Below are 21,153 nucleotides of genomic sequence, written 5' to 3'. Positions count from 1 at the left end.
ATTGACGGAAGAAAAAAAATACCGCACTTGCAGTTTTTTTGTGCTTTCAAAAGAACGGAAATGAGTGCAGACCGGTACAAACGCATGTAAACGAATTGTGTAAAAAAAAAAAAAAAAAATCTCATTGATATAAATGGGATTTTTATATTTTAACCGTTTTTAATTTGTTTACAGCCTGCAAGAACGGAACAGAAACGGGGATAAAAAAAAAAAACAGGGACAGACGGCCGTGTGAACGCAACCTTCTAAAAGCGTAAACAAATAAATACCACAAAGCAATCTGCTAACAAACCCGCTTGGGTGTTCTGTACCTACCGCTTGGTACCAGGAGGTCGATCTTGTTGCAGTAGTCTGTGTAGCAGCATTCTGTGTTGCGGATATCTTCGGAGCTAAGACAATAAAATGGTTTTCCTGCCGGAACAAGCTCGCTTGCGGAAATGCATGCTCGCATGTGATGCTGCACTTTATCTATGTTGGCAATTGAGACCATGCAGGCGCCATCTGTCTCACATGTGTAGTTGGTTTTGATGCAACTTGAGCAAAGACAGATCAGGGCTGGAAGAAAAGAAAAACATAAACTGAATGAATGAATTAAAAAAATGAATGAAACATGTAAAAACTGGTACAGGATAAAAAAACTAAAAACTTTGCATTAACAAATGTTGCTCAGCTGTCCCAACCAAAAACATGCGGGCAGACAATCATTTTAGAATTACACGCGACTACAACTCTGGCTTGGATACTTTACATGGACTGCTATAGTGGGTGTCCATTTTGTATAATTATTTATATGTATATAGTAAAAATCTTGTTTGTGATCAATAATGTCCAGGGAGGGCAGCACATCCATGTGTAGGTGGTGCAAGCAGCAAATCTATTGTTTGTGATTAGAGATGAGTGAACTTACAGTAAATTTGATTCGTCACGAACTTCTCGGCTCGGCAGTTGATGAATTATCCTGCATAAATTAGTTCAGCTTTCTGGTGCTCCCGTGGGCTGGAAAAGGATACAGTCCTAGGAAAGAGTCTTCTAGGACTGTATCCACCTTTTCCAGCCCACGGGAGCACCTGAAAGCTGAACTCATTTATGCAGGAAAAGTCATCAACTGCCGAGCCGAGAAGTTCATGACGAATCGAATTTACTGTAAGTTCGCTCATCTCTATTTGTGATAATAGATTTGTGAATAATGATTAGTGTCTCCCAACCAACAGCTGGAGGCACCCTGTTTTGAACACACTGACAGTGATATAAATAGAAATTAAAGGGGTTCTCCACCATAAGGTGATTTTAGTATGTACCTGGCAGACAGTAATGGGCATGCTTAGGAAGGATCTGTGCTTGTCTTGGGGCTAAATGGCTATGTTGTGAGATTACCATAATACTGTGGCTAGCTTTTTGTGAACTTTTATTTCCTGTTTGACTTTTCTTTTTTTGAATACAAATCCCACAATTCTATTTTCCTCCCTCCCACACATCAGCCACCCCACCACCCATTGAAACATAAATGAGCTGCATCCATTCATAAGACCTGTGGTTTTCAATCAGGGTGCCTACAGCTGTTACATTAGTTGCAGATTGATCTCTCTCCCACCAAGTGATCCCTCCACCCATTGAAGCAGACAGGCTCCCTGTCATCAGCTGACTAGTGAGTCAGGTCTCGGCCGCATTGCAAGCTGGGAAAAATCTGAGACAACAGTCATTTTGTATTCTGGTAAAAATAAATATTGGGGTGAAAATCACATAAGAATTGTGAGAAAACCGTCACACAGAGGTACAGACACTATATTATGAACTACACTAACTTTACAGCCCCTGGAGCATAGTCAAATAAAAAAAATTCCTAGAATACCCCAGACTTTAGACAGGTGGCCGGTGACTATTCACACATTGTACAACAAACAGCATGTTAGACTTCATCAGCAGTTCCAATATTCATACACACAAGGCTTTGATCACACCAGGATTCCCCAAATATCCGTCAAAATGGGATGCTGGCATTTACATACCACGTTGACATCAGCGTCAGAGTTTAATCACCTGTATGCTTAGCAAATGGGCAAAATGTAGTCACTTGTTGACTACATGGAAACCAATAAAATCAATGGGCTCTCACGTGTATATGCATATATAGGCCCGAATTCCATTTTGAAAGGATGACACTGTATGCATACGACGTGCCGGAAAATGGTGAAGCTACCCAGAGATCCAAGTTGTCCAAACCCCAGAATTTGGTAGGATCCGATGTCTAATGTGCAGGGAGTGTCTCAACTACACAGAAGCAAATATCTGGTGGAAAGAAGGATTGGGCATGTTGGGTTTTAACAGGGTCAATGGTTTATCCTGCTGAAGATAAGTCGCTGGAAGAGGATTAAGGCACCTGCTTGTTCCCCTCCTGTCATGGGGCAGACTGGAGGAAAATAGACGTTGGCCAAGGACACGTGGGAGACCAGTGAACCCAATATTATGGAGCTGCGTATACAGATTGTCATCATCAATCTTACAGTCATTATGAATAATAATAATTGGTAAAGGGAGAGCGGCAGAAATACAGCATTGGCACCAGCACCAGGACAGCGAGTTCTTGGACTATTGAGGGGAACGAGTAAGTCACTAATATGGGATTTCCTGTGCAACAAACATTTGATCAAACAGTGAAAATGTTGATAACACTTGTAACCCATGTATGCTCACAAAATGCATTGCATAACCGTGACTCAGTTTACTGGAAATATCCACGATCACATTTCCCATCAAAGAGTTCAGAGCTCTTAAAAGGACTCTCTACATTGATGAAATACGGCAGGCAGATATACAGGGCAGATACATTTCCTAAAATGTTAAAGGGGTACTCCCCTGGAAAACATGTTTTTTTTAATCAACTGGTGGCAGAAAGTTAAACAGATTTGTAAATTACTTCTAAAAACCTTAATCCTTCCAGTACTTATCAGCTGCTGTATGCTGCACAGGAAGTTATTTTCTTTTTGAATTTCCTTTCTGTCCGAACACAGTGCTCTCTTTGACACCTCTGTCCATTTTAGGAACTGTCTGAAGCAGGATAGGTTGCCTATGGGGATTTGCTCCTACTCTGGACAGTTCGGACGCCGGCGTGTTCACCTGACACGCAGATATCCCGGACACCGCTCCGGTACTCGCTGCCACTGCAGCGGTTCATGCACACCTTGTTTTGAACGGCTTTATTGCCCGGCTCTCTTGTTATATTCGATCCAGCAGACAGCATTAACCCGGGATGGTGAGAAATGTCCTGCCTGATCTCTGGACACGGCAGCTAATTGGAGAGCCGGGTGTTTACTGACGCTGGTTGCTTTATGGTGGTTATTATCTGGGTGTCATTGGCTGAAAACCTGCCCATTTAAAGGGATATATACAGTGACATATATTAGTGTGATATATGACTCCAGAGCTTGTCTTAACGACTTGAAGTAGTGTGGGGGGTAACTCTATACCCTAACCCCTACATACAGAGGAAATTCTTTTCTTTTTGGATTTTTTTTTTCTGTCTGACCACAGTGCTCTCTGCTGACACCTGATGCCCATATTAGGAACTGTCCAGAGCAGGAGAAAATCCTCATACCGTAGAAACATATGCTGCTCTGGACAGTTCTTAAAATGGACAGAGGTGTCAGCAGAGAGCACTGTGGACAGACAAAAGAAATCCAAAAAGAAAAGTACTTCCTCTTTAGTATGCAGCAGCTTATAAGTACTGGAAGGAATAATTTTTTTAATAGAAGTAATTTACAAATCAGTAACTTTCTGGCACCAGTTGATAAAAAAAAAAAATATATATATATATATATATATATATATATATATATATATATATATATTATATATTATTATATACATGCTTTCCACCGGAGTACCCCTTTAAGAAAAAGAAAATGCTGCATATGGTAATGGCGCACTGCACACGGACACATCACAGCTTTTTCTTTATTTTTTTCTTTATCCATTCATAGTTTTGCTGAAGATGAAGTAGAAGAAGATCAAAATGCAAAGTGTATCCCAGTAAAGCAGTGTTTCCCAACCAGGGTGCCTCCAGCTGTTGCACAACTACAACTCCCAGCATGCCCGGACAGCCGGTGGCTGTCCGGGCATGCTGGGAGTTGTAGTTTTGCAACAGCTGGAGGCACCCTGGTTGGGAACTGCTGCTGTAAAGTGTAGCCTCACACTGCTGTATTTTTCAGAACAAGGAGCCAACTACTGAACTTATTTATATCATTTTGAAACACGAGACCCTCCGTCCAGCCAGAAGAGCTGCACAAGTGTTATTTCTGAGCACATACTGTCTTCCATCCCTCCAGAATGTATCGGCGCATACATCACTAGGACTATTGTCAGGCACTCAAAGTGGTTCAAATGACAAACTGAAAAACATTACTGTGGTTGTAACATGAGTTAAGAAATTCAGTTTTTTGGGAGTGCTGCACCATTGTATATGTATCTGGGTGGACCATGAATGGGTCTGGGACACTGGCACCATACAGGCCAAAATATACCGTATATACTCGAGTATAAGCAGAGTTTTTCAGCACGATTTTTCGAGTTGAAAACGCCCCCCCCCCTCGGCTTATACTCGAGTGAGCTCTTCGCGTGTCAATCCCTTCATCAGTTGTCTTCAACCTGCGGACCTCCAGATGTTGCAAAACTACAACTCCCAGCCATCGGCTGTCCGGGCATGCTGGGAGTTGTAGTTTTGAAACCTCTGGAGGTCCGCAGGTTGAAGACCACTGCGGCCTTCGTCATCATCCAGCCCCCCTTTTGTTTTGTACTCACCTCCCCTCGGTGGGAAGTTAGGGTGAGCTGGTCCGGGCCATCTATGCTGCAGGGACCGTCAGGTGGGGAGGATTAGTCGTTGCGGGCTGTCCATTTTCACCGGGGGGGGCCTCTTCTCCGCTCCGTGCTCGGCCCCGGACTAGTGACGTTGCCTTGACGACGACGCACAGGGACGTTCATGCGCAATGTCCCTATGAGTCGTCGTCAAGGCAACGTCACTAGTCCTGGCCCGAAGCGCGGAGAAGAGGCCCCCCGGTGAAAATGGACAGCCCGCAACGACTAATCCTCCCCACCTGACTGTCCCTGCAGCATAGATGTCCCGGACCAGATCACCCTAACTTCCTGCTGAGGGGAGGTGAGTACAAAACAAAAAGGGGAGGGGCTACTGGATGATGACGAAGGCCGCAGTGGTCTTCAACCTGCGGACCTCCAGAGGTTTCAAAACTACAACACCCAGCATGCCCGGACAGCCGATGGCTGTCCGGGCATGCTGGGAGTTGTAGTTTTGCAACATCTGGAGGTCCGCAGGTTGAAGACCACTGATGAAGGGATTGACAGCCGGTGATGATGAAAGTGGGGGGGGGGGGGGTGATGACGGGGTCTGGATGATGACATGGGGTGATGATGTATTTCCCACCCTAGGCTTATAGTAGAGTCAATAACTTTTCCTGGGATTTTGGGGTGAAATTAGGGGCCTCGGCTTATATTCGGGTCGACTTATACTCGAGTATATACGGTAAGCAAATAAAAGAAAGATTCCAAAAACACAAAAAAAAAGTTTTTTCCAGTGTACTCAATATATAGAAAAAACCTTGCCATTTTTGGAGACTGGCTGTAACTGGCTGCTTTACTTCTCTTAAAAAAAATATTTGGACCAAAACACTATGGCCCTTATGTTTTGTCGGGTTGTGCGCCAGATTCTGTCGCATTGCGCCAGAAATTCTGTCTGTGCCAGAATTTAAAAAATCCCGACTAACTCTCCATTTTGCTAAGAAAACCCGAAAAGGGGGCGTGGCCGTCAAATGGGGGGTTTGACGTCACGCTCCGCCCCTCAATGCAAGCCTATGGGAGGGGGCGTGATAGCTATCACGCCCCCTCCCGTCGGCTTGCGTTGAGGGGCGGAGCGTGACATCACACGGGGCGGAGGCGTGACGTCACACGCCGCCGGCCCTGCGGTCGCCGGTAATCAGTCCCGGAGCGAACACGCTCCGGGCACTGATTACAAACTGGGTGTCGCGTGCATGATCCCGGGGGTCCCCAGCTGCGGGACTCCTGCGATCAGGCATCTTATCCCTTATCATTTGCATAGGGGATAAGATGTTTAAGCTCCGGAGTATCCCTTTAAGGTGCTGTCATCAGAGCTTGACTCCTTGTCCTGTATTTCTTAGGATTCCTATATAAATCTGCTCTCTCATACCCACGTCATTTTGGTTGGGCCGGTAGAAGGCAGTGAAACCTGTCCCCACTTTGACACATCATTCACAGCCAAGTGTGTGAACGGAGCTGATCTGCTGTGAAATGTCCTGGAGGACCATACTTCACTATAGATATTAGACAAGAAACATGTAGAGAATCCAAAACTTTTACTTGTTAAGGAGGCCGAGTACTGTCGGTGTATAGAACACAATGGGGAAGACTTTGTAACTCTCTCTGCACAGCTTTTGATGAGTTGCCCATAGCAACCAATCAGATCGCTCCTTTCCTTTTTTTTTTTTTTTTTTTTTTGAAAAGACCTTTGAAAATGAAAGAAGCGATCTGATTGGTTGCTATGGGCAAATCTCCTCAAATGTATTTTATAGTGTAGTTCATTATTTTGCTTTTAACCAAAGGGCTTCCTACTGACACGACAGCAACAAATTTGATTTGTCATAAAAGTTAGTTTTTTTGTCATAGTGAAGGATGTACATTGTTGGTATTCCAAAAAAGTATGCTGACATATACCGTGGCCGACCCATTGATTCCACGACGCTAAAGCCGGTACACAGAGCTATTTTATCCCATACGCAAAAAAGCTGTTTTGGGGTGTGTATGAACATAGTCTTAAATGTAAGCTGACTAAATTTGAGCATATATATGTGCATTCATTCATTTATAAAAAAAATTAAAAAAATAAAAAATAAGCTTAGATCAATAGCTAAAGCGAAACTTTATATTATGTATTTTGCTCTCCTGCTATCAAACGTCCCCAACCCCCCAGCTGCTCAAATCTTCTCTGGAAATCAACTCAGGTCAAAGGGGACCTGAAACGACATGTATGCCTTCGAGTCATGACACATCAGAAGTGTTGATCGGTTGGGGTCTAGGTGTTCAGACCCCCACCAATTGTTGAATATTGCCTGGAGAAGGGTGCATTCACACCAAGTTTTTACAATACAATTCCCGTATACATTTTCAATGTGAAAACCGTATGGAACCATTTTGAAAACTGTATGCATTGACTCTCCATTGAAAACCGTATGCAAAAAGATGTATCAGGTTGTGTCCGTATTGCATCCTGTACGGTTTTGTAAGTTTTTTTTACCCGTACCCAAAACTCTAGTCTACCACGGTTTTTGGTCCAGGTGAAAAACGATTAAACCGTATCCTTTTTTTTAAATTTCTTTTTTAACATGGGAGTCAATGGGAACCGTACAGAACTGTATGTGCGTACGGTTCCCTCCATTTTCACTAGGGATCAACAGATACCGTTTTTTTTTAGGGCCAATACCGATAATCTGTCACCTTTCGGGCCGATAGCCGATAACTTATACCGATATTCCGGTATAAATTATCGGCTATTTCAACCCCCCGGCGGGGCAGAAGCCGTTGCAGATCAATGATTTAAAGCGTGTGCTTTAAATCAATGAACTACAGCGGCTTTTGCAGGGCCAGAGACCGCCACCCGCTTCTCTCCCCTTGCCAGTCCTGAGTCTAACAGTTGCCCCATCGCCCCCCCCCCATCCTCTGCCCACATACCACCGCCCCATCGCCTCCCCCCCATCCTCTGCCCACATACCACCACCGCATCGCCTCCCCCCCATCCTCTGCCCACATACCACCGCCCCATCACCTCCCCCCATCTTCTGCCCACATACCACCGCCCCATCACCTCCCCCCCATACCACCGCCCCATCACCTCCCCCCCATCCTCTGCCCACATACCACCGCCGCCCCATTGCCTCCCCCCATCCTCTGCCCACATACCACCGCCGCTTCCCCCCCCCATCCTCTGCCCACATACCACCGCCCCAGCGGCGGCAATGGGTCGGTGTTCCGCGGTGCGGTGGGTGGTGCGGCGGTGCATTATCGGCATATCGGCAAGGTAATCGCGATTATCGACCGATAATCTCGGCCAAACCGATAATTGGTCGATCCGTAATTTTCACCATACGTTTTTTGACTTTGTACAGTTTTTTTTCTTGGAATTTCAATCAAACAAGTGAAACGTTATTAAAAATGGAGTGAAAAGTTAAAAACGTCTACGTTTTCTTTCTTAAAAAAACAGATGCAACCGGACATCACTTTTCAAACCGTATGCGGGATGAAATTTGTACACACGTTTTGATACAGTTTAGTCAGGTTTTGAGGAATCCGTTTTTCATCAAAAACCTGATACGGGAACTGTATTGCAAAAACGTGGTGTGAATGCACCCTAAAGCGTATGTGCACATGGGCATAATCCACGGCATTATAGCTTTCTCTGGGCGAGAGGGGGGGAGGGGGTTCAGCCCTGATACTCCCATTGAGGGACATTTATCAATGTTTGCTTATGTATTTTTTTTAGTAATTTTTTCCTTACTTTTTTTGCTTATGTGTGACTTATTTATCAACTGCTTTCAGCCTGTTGATAATTTTCTTTCACGTAAGCAATTTTTACTTTGGTAGTAGCTTTTTCTGCTCCATGTTTGAGCTGGAGTAAATTTCGTAAATTTTTAACCCTGTTGCGGCTTTTTTTTGCGCAGTTGAGACTGTCGCAGTTAATAAATACCTGACTACCCGTAGTCCAATTTAAAATTATTACTACGTAGTAAATTTTTGGAAAACTTGCTTTTCTCGCTTTCCAGTCAAAAAGTCGCACGAAAAATCGCGTAGTCGCAGTTTCGACAATTTTGCGACAATTATAGTTAAGAAAACCTGACTAAACCCATTGATAAATGTCCATAATTGACTCCAATGGAAGCTTCAGAAGAAACACAATAGTTACGTCACTCCTCTGCGTGGTTCCCTGCTTCATATCGAAGTCAATGAGAGAGACCTTTCAGATGCTGGCCGTGCATTTATTTGCTGTGGTCTTCCCTGGCATATACCATCTGACACTGTATCTAAAACCTGTGGAACTAGGGTGGGCCTTTTCAACACCCCCCCCCCCCCCCAAACACACACACACACACACACACACCTGAAATCATATACCTCTCCCTATACTCAAACATGAGTATGCACTGTTATTCCATCATACTGCAAAGTTACAGTGCAACATTATGACTAGCTCTCGCATTTATTTTTCCCGCTGTGAGTATCACTTGTGTACCTATCACACAGGGGAGATCTGTCCATCAAGGGTGGCGGGGAGAATCTTTCAGGGAGAAGGGGAGAAGCTTTCATGAAGTCATGATGGTCCCCTTTAGAAGACTGTCAGGCCCAAGGCCTGATTATTAAAATCCTATATGTGTATTATAAATTATAACTGTGTGTGATGTATTATCCAAGACATGGGTGAGAGGTCATTCAGACGGTGTATTGCATTTTATTGGGGGTCTGGCTGTTTGTTTACATCTTCTTCGAAGTCAAAGGCTTTTTTGAAGCAGCAGGATGTAAGGGGCACTCTGGTCCCATCATATAATCAAACAGATAAGGGGTCAGGAAGAGAGAAGACCCCCTGGTGGGATCAGAGGGGAGGGGGGAATGGAGTCTCCCTCCCAAGAAAGCAGATATGATATTTAAACAATGCTAGACTAAAAGTTGGTTGTTCAAGGCTGTGCCACAGGCTGACAAGACCATCCTAAGAACAGCTGGAACTCACTCTCATGGACTGCTATATCATCATGCTGTAAGAACTTCATCTTTTGTTTTCTGAACTTGTCTTGCAAAACTCATATTTTTGTACCTGTATGTCATTTGTTTCTGTATTTTTATATATATAGCACTGTGATACCTTTTATCAGATTAAATGTTTAATTAATCAGCTCTGGTCTTTGATCTCTAAATATATGAGCTCACCTTTCTGAAGGCAGCTCTGGTGGAAACACGTTTATCTAAGGGTTAATTTGGTGACTTGCTGGGACTAGTAGTGGATACCCAGAGGTCTGGCGGCTTTAACCCTTGCACCATCACACTCTCTCTAGCGTCTTAGCTGGACCGATAGGGTGTGATCATGACAAAGACTATCAGAAAAATGTATGCCCTCTTAACCTCCAAATCAGATGAAGAGAGACCTATGGTAGGTTAGTTATATGTATCAATCAATGGCTTAACGTCATATGAACAGAGCCTTCATTTGCTTAACTGGTGTGTGCAGGGCAGTCTCATTCCACACACTACTACATTCATTAATTCTGGTCTTCAGGTTTTCCCTGGTACGTGTAAAACAGTAATGAAGCTCGTCATTCTGTGACTAATGCTTTATAACATACTCTTGTAACATTACAAAAGTAAAGAGTAAAAAGAGTCATTTCATTAATGAGATCCAACTTGACAAAAAAAAAAAAGAAAAAAAAAAAAACAACCCAGCAGTCATATTCTAGGTACACCTATACACCTGCTTTTTACAGGAATAGTAATGCTTGGTCAGGTTCACACTTGATGTTTGTTTGTTATATTTTTGTCATCTTTATCAATGTTTGGGCAAAGAAAAAAAAAAATGAAAACTCTACCAGAGACATGAAAGGGATTGTCCCAGGATTAGGCTGGGTTCCCATTACGTTTTCCCCCACACGGGAGCGCATACGGCAGGGGAGAGCTTAAAACTTGCGCTCCCGTATGTAATTCATCTCAATGAGCCGACCGCAGTGAAACGTTCGGTCGGCTCATTTTTGCCCCATATGCGCTTTTTTTTTTAACGCACCTAAAACCGTGGTCGGCCACGGTTTTAGGTCCAGTTGTAAAAGCGCATATGGGGCAAAAATGAGCCGACCGAACGTTTCACTGCGGTCGGCTCATTGAGATGAATTACATACGGGAGCGCATAGAAAGGCATGCGCTCCCGTTTGGGGGAAAACGTAACGGGAACCCAGCCTTAGCCATTATACAGAAAATAGGGTGATAAGCAGTTCGTTCGGTGGAGGTCTAAGTGCTGGAACCACAACTGATCACAAGAGCGGAGGTCAATGGTCAGTGGATGGGGCAGCAGTGGACATGCTAAGCCACCACTTCATTCACCATCAGTCTATGGGGCTTCCAAACACAGCAGAGTTCCACCCTTTACAACACTTGGAAGCTCCACAGAGGGTAAATGAAGAGGAGGACTAGCATAAGCACTGCTGCTCCACCAACCTGGGACTACTGACCCCGTTTCTCATGATCATTGGGGTGCCAGAGGTCAGATCAACAACAATTAACTAGGGCTGGGTGGTATACCGGTTCATACAAAATACTGAAATGTTTGTGCTGCACAATATGAATTTTAAGCTATACCGCAATACCGGTTTGGCCACTCCCCCTCGGGAATGAATGAATTATCAGCCCAGCCCAGCCCTGTCCCCACATCGGGGAATCCTATGTGATCTGCGAGCGCTGTTCTGCCGCCCCCCCCCCCCCCGCCAATTATTAGGCCAGTGCTGTCCCCATCAGGGTACTACTCGCATGTCAGCCGCATGCGCTGCCCTCCTCGTCCTGTTTGCTGCGGCCGTCGGCACTGACACTCTATACCAGTGGTCTCCAACCTGCGCACCTCCAGATGTTGCAAAACTACAACTCCCAGCATGCCTGGACAGCCGTTGGCGATGTTCCGCCACTGTGATGTAAGAAGCCGACTAGGAAATACCGTTATATACCGTGGAACCGCCAAAAGTTTAAAAAAAATACCGTGATACACATTACACACATTTGGTCATACCACCCAGCCCTAACAATTAACTAATTATCTCCAGTGGAGAGGAGACCACCTTTATTATTACTGGGCCCCTCATTACAGTTATTTACACAGGGCCCTAAAAACTCTGGGAAAACTGAAATGTTTTCTCCTTCTGCAGTTATGTCTGAGGATCTTTTAGATGAAACTGTCACAAATGAGCTGCAATTCTAACCGTAATATTCTGTGGCGCAGTAACCGCTTCCGTACGTACATACTCTGCTCGTGTCCATATGAAACATGTCTAATCTCTAGGAAAAAAAATATTTGCAACAGGAAGAGCAGCAAGAGCTAAAGTTTAAGACGCCCACATCATCACAGCACACATGTTGACTCCGTCTGCTGCACTTGAGGTGTTCACACTGCCACTTGCTCAGTATGTACTGGAACTGTGGGCAAGAAGCCTAATAATATAGTATTATCCCCTTAACAGAAGTTCCTTTACTGAACCTGTTTAGAGGTTTGTTTTGGGAGCTTTTTGTGATCCATGAAATAGAAACAGCGATCGCTATTGAGCAGAGTTAAAAGACTAACCTCGGAGTGATCTCCATTGTCAGTAGTTACCAGCAGGTGTCAGCTGCAGATAGCGGCCGACACCCGCCGGGAAAGGAGCAGACTGGGCTATTGAGCCCTTGCCCCTGCTTCCTCACCCCATCCAAGATGTAACTGTACACCCACACACAGCATGTAAAAGTATAAAAGAACTGCAAAACTGCATTCTTATCTGATGACAGCATTGAAGAGGATCCAGTATCGCATGAGTAACATAATAATAGTCTAAGGTGAAAACCATAAAAGTCCATCTTGTTCAGTCCAATATCCTGTGATCTTTAACCAGTAAGTCTCCAGGAGGTTTCCCTATAGAGATGAGCGAACTTACAGTAAATTCAATTCGTCACGGACTTCTCGGCTCGGCAGTTGATGACTTTTCCTGCATAAATTAGTTCAGCTTTCCGGTGCTCCGGTGGGCTGGAAAAGGTGGATACATTCCTAGGAGACTCTTTCCTAGAACTGTATCCACCTTTTCCAGCCCACCGGAGCACCGGAAAGCTGAACTAATTCACGCAGGATAAGTCATCAACTGCCGAGCCGAGACGTTCGTGACGAATCGAATTTACTGTAAGTTCGCTCATCTCTATTTCCCTATTTCCAATTTTGGCAATCAGAATATATCCCTGGTTTAGAGACCCTTCTCCAGAATCTAGGAAAAAATTATATTTAACAATAATAATAATACTAATAACCAACAATAATAAGAATATTGACATTAATAACAATATAATTTAATGACACTTCAGAGATGTATCTAGGTCCCTTCTGGACTCCATTCTTTACCCCCTTCTATAAATATAACTATTAGTACAGTCCCAGGTGAAATTAAATCATTGGGGGGGGGGGGGGGGGGACTGTCCTAATATGTATGGGGGCCTTCTAACTCTTCCCCAGCAAATTATTCCAGAGGCGAGAAGAATAGGCTAATAGGAATTATTTCTTAGTGTTCCTTCCATGAATCCTTTATGACAGCACCATGATGGAGAATGTTTCCTCATCACTGTATGGCAGTGTTTCCCAACCAGTGTGCCCCCAGCATGTGTGGACAGCCTGAAGGAAGCTAGAATCATTAACATGACCTGGAGATTTAAGACTTACACCTAAATTGAAATTCTGCCATGTCCTATAATAATGAGGTGGGGCAGAACTTATACCAAACAGTACTGTAAGCATAACAGAGTCCAAAGAGCAGGTGACTGAGGTAGAGGAGACCACATCACTTATAGGAATCCACTACTCAGGATTATCCCAGAAATAGAAAATGTGAAGTTCCCGATCCTGAGATGAACAATCCGCTTTACACCAAACCCAGGTTGTATTGGTACCAGGGTTACAGGAGGATAACAAATAACCTTCAAAACTACTGACCACAGAAGGGTGATCAAAGGAATCAGACCCACTGACCTTGGATTAGAATAATTATAAAGTTGTTGACTAGGCCCATCAGACGTCATCATCCTTGCCAACCTCTGGGGTACTAAAATTATTGCCCCAGGGACAGGAAATCTCCTGACGCGTTTCCAAAAAGCAGACTGTAAAGCGGGGTTCACACTATGAAATTCCTCTGAATTAAAGGGATATTCCGACTTTATACATCTTATCCCCTATCCAAAGGATAGGGGATAAAATGTATGATTGCAGGGGTCCCGCCACTGGGGACCACCGATCTCGGTGCAGCCCCCACCATTCTGCTGCCTCCGATACAAGGATGTGATATCGCGCTACGCCCCCTCCATTCACGTCTATGGGAGGGGGCGTGACAGCCGCCCCCTCCCACAGACATGAATAGAGGGGGTGTGACCATGAGGTCCCCGTCTCGGAGGCAGCGCCTGGCTCAGAATGCCGGGGGCTGCACAGAGATAGTGGGGACCCCTGTGATCTTATCCTTTGTCCTTTGGATAGGGGATAAGATGTCTTAGTGCCGGAGTACCGCTTTAATGTTTTAATTGTGGGATCTGACAGGTATGCTTAATACAGATCCTTGCTTTGGATGGATGCAGTAGTCATTCCCAGGGCTGGGTAAATCCCAGGATTAGGTAGCTAGCGCCAGTATCTTTCATCTACTTGGCGGTAGAGGTAACAATTATTGATAATATTCTGAATGATTCCACAATGATCGATTTGTCAATTCCACTAAAATTCATTGATTCCAGGCAGTGGAGGTTTTCTTGGCCTAAGCATGCCTTGTTCACACCTCAAACGTTTCCCCTGTGTTTGGCACAAACACTACAATTATGGTATTTACTGTTTGAGGAGATCTGTCGAGCACTGGAAAAGTAGAATATTTACACAATATAAATAGTATTGTATAGGAAGGATCTGCAAAGTTGCTCTCTGAGGGATTACCTGCAGAAAAGGAATCACCAGCAAACCCCCACACAGCTTTTGGTGCAGATTAGAGATGAGCGAAGTTACAGTAAATTCAATTCGTCACGAACTTCTCGGCTCAGCAGTTGCTGACTTTATTCTGCATAAATGAGTTCAGCTTTCAGGTGCTCTGGTGGCTGGAAAAGGTGGATACAGTCCTAGGAAAGAGTCTCCAGCCCACCGGAGCACCTGAAAGCTGAACTCATTTATGCAGAATAAAGTCAGCAACTGCTGAGCCGAGAAGTTCGTGACGAATCAAATTTACTGTAAGTTCGCTCATCTCTAGTGCAGATTCTAATGCAGATTTGCTGCAGATTTTACCTTCCCCATTTCAATGGAGAAATACAAAACAATCCAAATAAATTTCAGGAAAGGTTTCTGCTTTTTGTAAATGGATTTGGTGTGAAAATCTCCATAGGTAAAATTCTTTTATGCAGGAAAGACTAAAATAATGTAACAAACCTAACAGTAAGAAATAGGTCTGTACAGTTTTCAACCTATCAACGTGAACTAGGGCTGCACAATATACCGCAATCGCATCACGATTTTTATGTCGATATGGTCTCCGGGGTAAATTTGTGATTACCTGCGACACCATATCAAGCACGCAGGGTCTGGGCCAAGTCAGCCTTTGGCTGTCTGGGCATTGTAGTTTTGCAACAGCTGGAGGCACCCAGGTTGGGAAACGCTGACCTAAGTAATAGGGGTGCAGGAGAACCTGATGTTCAAATAACCGCATTCTCATAGGTCTTCCGCAGATCCTGTTCTCCTCCATACAGTCCTGGTATCTTCTCTGTGCTCCCGACAACCAGCTGGTTACAGGACCTTACTTGCTCAGCCAATCAGTGGCCGAAGCGGTGTCACATGTCAGGCCAACGATTGGCTGAGCAGGAAGGTCTGGTAAGACCCATAAGACACCAGACTGCATGGAGGAGAACGGGATTTGCAGCAGACCTACGGGGGACTGGGGCTAGGTGAGCATCAAGTTTTTTATTATGTTTCCTCCGTGGCCCGGTACAACATTAATGTGCCATGTAGGTGTGGATATGAAATGGGGGGAGATGTGACAATGGGGAATTGACATTTAAGGGGTACTCCACTGGAAATTTATTTCATTTTATTTTATTTTTTTAAATCAGTTGGTGCCAGAAAGGTAAACAAATCTGTAAATTACTTATCAGCTGCTGTGTACTACAGAGAGCACTGTGGACAAGACAAAATAAAATTAAAAAAGAAAAGAATTTCCTCTGTAGCATACAGCTGTTAAAAAGTACTGGAAGGGTAAAGATTTTTTAATAGAAGTAATTTACAAATATGTTTACCTCTCTTGCACCAGTTCATTTAAAAAAATAAAAATAAAATTCCACCGGAGTACCCCTTTAACCCCTTAAGGACTCAGACAATTTTATTTTTACGTTTTCGTTTTTTTCTCCTCCCCTTCAAAAAATCATAACTCTTATATTTTCATCCACAGACTAGTATGAGGGCTTGTTTTTTGTGCGACCAGTTGTCCATTGTAACGCCATCACTCACTTTACCATAAAATGTATGGCGCAACCAAAAAATACTATTTGTGTGGGGAAATTAAAAAGAAAAACGCAATTTTGCTAATTTTGGAAGGTTTTGTTTTCACACCATACAATTTATGGTAAAAATTACGTGTTTTTTATTCTCTGGGTCAATATGATTAAAATGATACCCATGATTATACACTTTTCTATTACTGTTGCGCTTAAAAAAAAAATCTCAAACTTTTTAACCAAATTATTATGTTTAAAATTCCCCTATTTTGAAGACCTATAACTTTTTCATTTTTCCGTATAAGCGGTGGTATGAGGGCTCATTTTTTGCGCCGTGATCTGTACTTTTTATTAATACCATATTTGCTTATACAAAACTTTTATTACATTTTTTATTATTTTTTTGGGGAATAAAATGTTATAAAAAAGCAGCTATTTTGGACTTTTTAAATTTTTTTTTTTACGTTCACCGTACGGGATCATTTACATTTTATTTTAATAGTTTGGATATTTACGCACGCGGCGATACCAAATATGTATATAAAATTTTTAAAAATTACACTTTTTGGGGGTAAAATAGGGAAAATGGGACAAGTTACGTTTTTATTGGGGAAGGGGGTTTTTCAAATTTTTTTTACTTAATTTTTAAACTTTTTTTACTTTTTGTTTTACACTTTAATAGTCCCCATAGGGGACTATTTATAGCAACCATTCAATTGCTAATCCTGTTCAGTGTTATGTATAGGACATAGCACTGATCAGGGTTATCGGTCATCTTCTGCTCTGGTCTGCGTGAAGACTCCCGGAAGGCAGTGGAGCCAGGTGAGGGGACCTCCCGTCTGCCGTGCAGGATGATCGGATCGCCGCGGCAGCGCTGCGGGCGATCCGATCATCCTGTTAAGTGACCGCGATGCTGCAGATGCCGTGATCGGTATTGATAACGGAATCTGAGGGGTTAATGGCGGACATCCGCGGGATTGCGGGTGTCCGCCAGTACCGGCGGGTCCCTGGCTGCGATCCACAGCCGGGACCTGCCGCGAATGATGCCGGCATCGCTCCGATGCCCGCGGTTATGCTCAGGATGTAAATGTACGTCCTGGTGCGTTAAGTACCACATCACCAGGACGTACATTTACGCCCTGCGTCATTAAGGGGTTAACGCATATCTACCCTAATTAATAAAGTGACCGCATCCCACATAGACAGGGCTGCGTCTTAAGAGACGACCTCACAGGCGGATCATCGCACAATATATGAAGCCAGTTTGTTGTGCATTCAGTGCACAGCCTTTTCTAGTCTTTGGCTGAATACATTCCTCTATCCATATTGTCTGTGTCTTCCTTTTCTCCACCTCACCCCATTACTTTGCTTGGAGGTTGCACAATACATTTGTGCTCTGGAAAAGCGCCTGCATTCTTTCCCCGGTGAGGTATGAGCTGTAACAATAGTGGCGTGCATTGTATGCTCTGCGATGTTACTGGGATTCCAGCAGATGGCTTTTTCGGCTGAAATGAGGCAAACATTTAACATTTGTAATTGTAACACCATTAACCCTTTTGCTTTCACACCTGTCGAATCTTTTGTCCCCTTTCTCTGCAATACTGCTCATTTGTAAGTGAACCAGAGATTAAGGGTTAAAGAATTTGCAGATCGCAATCCCAGCGATGCTTTTCTGCAACCATGATTTTTTTGATACCTGCAGGTTTGGTTACATTAACCTTTCAGGGTGGTGACGAGATGATTTCAATGCTCACACTGCTTGAATTGAGCTTCTGAGTGTACCCTCTATGGTCCACAGCTATTTCTCATTCTCTCCATTTCAAAGAGGGGGGCGGAGCTGTTTTCAGGTAATACACACACAGGTTCTTCCTTTCCGAGGGTATAAGACAGACCTCTAAAGGGGTATTTCGGCTTTATACATCTTATCCCCTATTCAAAGATGTGACAACACGGGGACGTGATGTCACGGCCACCCCCCCCTCCATTCATGTCTATGGGAGGGGGCGTGACATCCGTCACGCCCCCTCCCATAGACATGAATGGAGGGGGAGTGGTGTGACATCACTAGGAGGCGTGGCCGTGAAGTCACGTCTCAGAGGCAGCATCCAGCACAGAATGCAGGGGGCTACACAGAGATCTATTGGTTCCCCAGCGGTGGGACCCCTGCCATCATACATCTTATCTCCTTTCCTTTCAATAGGGGATAAGTTGTATAAAGCCGAAATACCCCTTTAAAATTAAAAAGGTGTTTTCCAGCATTTAAAAACAAATTAATAATGTACAGGATATAAATGACATAACAGAGGCGGGGGGGGGGGGAAGAAACCCTGTGCTCACACCTTAATGTGCTGTCGTTCAGCCCCTGCAGGCCTGCCGGAATGGTCTCACGTATGCTGGATACAGGACAGTCATATGTCATATATGCAGACAGTGACTGCTGAGGCCAGTGATTAACTGCACCAACATGTCGACAATGCACGAGATGGCTACACATCAGGGGCAGCAAATTTAGGTAGCAAGTAAAGTTTTGCTTTGTATCTTATGCTTGTTTCAATCCCCATTTGGGCTCACAATCTTAATTCACCAATGTAGAAGGAAACCCACCAAATGTTGTCCTTGGTGAGATTTCAACCTGGGACCCAAGTGCTGCAAGGCAACAGTGCTAACCACTGACCGAACCTGCTGCGATGACCTAAAGACCATCATCATGGAACCCAGACACAACACGGATAACCAACAAGTAACTCATATCTCAGTACCATTCTAATACTTTCTACTTTATTACGGCCATGGAATGACTGAAATATTTACACAGGACAAATCCCCCACGTACATCAAGGAGTGCCAGAATTTAGCCCTTAGGATGAAGGGTGTCCAGGTACTTAAAGGGGTACTCTCTGCTGACACCTCTCCTTTGCTCCTGCTCTGGACAGTGGTGGCAGCAGAGAGCACTGTGATCACACAGAAAAGAACTACACAGCTTCCTCTGTAGTATACAGCAGCTGATAAGTACTGGAAGGGTTAAGATTTTTTTAATAGAAGTCATTTACAAATCTGTTTAGCTTTATGGCACCAGTTGATTTGATAAAACATTTTTCCATCGGAGTACCCCTTCAAAGTGTACCTGTAGATAGCAAAAACTTTTGATATAATGTAGATTATACCATTATATGTATATTTGTAATATACATTGGTTAAAAAAATGTGTATATTTTGTGTGACAAAATGCTGCCCCTGCAGCTATTGCCTGTGTGTCTCTATGAGGAGTCCAAATACAGGAAGTGAGGGCAGGACAAGCAGGGCTCTGTGCAGGCTTCTAGTCTCTCAATCATCCTGCTGTGCGAGCTGGGAGTATGTCACAGAGCCCTGCTTGTACTTACCAACACTTCCTGTATTTGGACTCCTAAGGACATAAATATAGACCTTTTAACCAATGTATATTTCAAATATACATGTTATTTCCTACATTATATAAAAAGTTTTTGATAATGACAGGTACACTTTAAGGACCGAGGGTGTAATGTATGCCCAAGCTTCATACCCAGTATGTCCCGGTTGTCATCGGCAGCCAGGACCCAAGGCTAATGCCAGGCATTGCCCATCGGGCCGATGCGCGGCATTAACCCATTACACGCTGTGTTCAAAGTTGATTACCACGCATTTCAGCTGCAGCAAACGGTACCGATGATTGGGACCCGCGATTTTGCTGCGGATGTCCCTATCACCTGGGAGGATGGCAGGAGGGCCCTTACCGGACTCCTCGCCGTCCGATCGGTGCTCTGAATCTCTGGCCAGGCTCTGCAGGCTAGAGCAGCAGAGTTCTGATGACACTGATCAACGCTGAGCCAATCATAAGACTGCATGTTATAGCCCCCTATGGGGATGTAAAAAAAAAATAGGCGCCTGCCATGAACAAACTTTGCAAAAAGCTGATTGGCTGAGAGCAGAATCCCACCAAACTGATGTTAATGACCTATCCTGAGGATAGATCACCAATACATTTTACCCAGACAACCCCTTTAAAAAGGGAATCTGACAGCAGGATCACGTGCTCTAATCTGAATATACAGTCTTATAACGTGAGTGATCCACAATGCTGTATACCTTGTTCAAATGCACGCAGCCATTCCTGAGATATCCTTATTATTGCTAATATGTGAATGCTTCCTTGTACACAATGGAGGCGGGCTCCGGGTCCATTGGATATGAGGCTATGCACCCACCTTTTGGGTGTAGCGACTAAGCAGCACATGCGTGCCGGCTGCTAAACCCTGTGGTCACTTGTGTATAGACTCTTGACTGAATAGGATATAAATATTATAAAGGGGGGCAGGGATATATGGCAGGAGGGGATGGGAAGAACATTGCTGACGGACCCGAAGCCCTTCTCTATTTCACACAAGGAAGCATTTGCATATTAGCAACAAAAAGCATATCCCAGAAACAGCTGCCCACATAGGGACAAGGTAAAGAGAGTTTTAATTCGGATCACCTGCTTTATAAACCTGTATATTCAAATATGCTTGGATAGTCTCATTGCAGAAAAAACAGGGGCGAGGGGTTTTTGTTGCAGCAACCCATGTCCCAACCAGACACTGGGTCTGCAAGAAGGTGGGGGAGACCAGATGAAGCCTCCATTTTAACATAGAAGAGAATGTTATGGTAAACACTACTACAGTAGTATTCCAGTATATTTTGTATTTAGCTTCATACTTATGGAGTGTTAAAGGAGTACTCCGTCCCCAGACATCTTATCCCCTATGCAAAGGATAGGGGATAAGATGTCCGATCGCGGAGTTCCTGCCGATAGGGACCCCCAAGACATCCGTGCCGGATGACTGGCGATGCAGGGCAGACGCCCGTGATGTCATG

The 21,153-nt window shown here is 44.1% G+C and overlaps 1 protein-coding gene across 1 annotated transcript in view; it reads right to left on the bottom strand.

Moving 5' to 3' along the window:
* ACVR1B (activin A receptor type 1B) overlaps positions 1–21,153 on the bottom strand; it is a 56,900-nt gene that overhangs the window by 22,115 nt on the left and 13,632 nt on the right. The window contains exon 2 of the mRNA XM_056562114.1: positions 316–555. Within this exon, the coding sequence (XP_056418089.1) occupies positions 316–555 (240 nt within the window). The remainder of the gene's footprint in view (positions 1–315; positions 556–21,153) is intronic.

Source organism: Hyla sarda, chromosome 2 (genome assembly GCF_029499605.1).
Source record: "Hyla sarda isolate aHylSar1 chromosome 2, aHylSar1.hap1, whole genome shotgun sequence".
Lineage (NCBI taxonomy): Eukaryota > Metazoa > Chordata > Amphibia > Anura > Hylidae > Hyla > Hyla sarda.
This window is presented reverse-complemented; position numbering and strand designations above follow the sequence as displayed.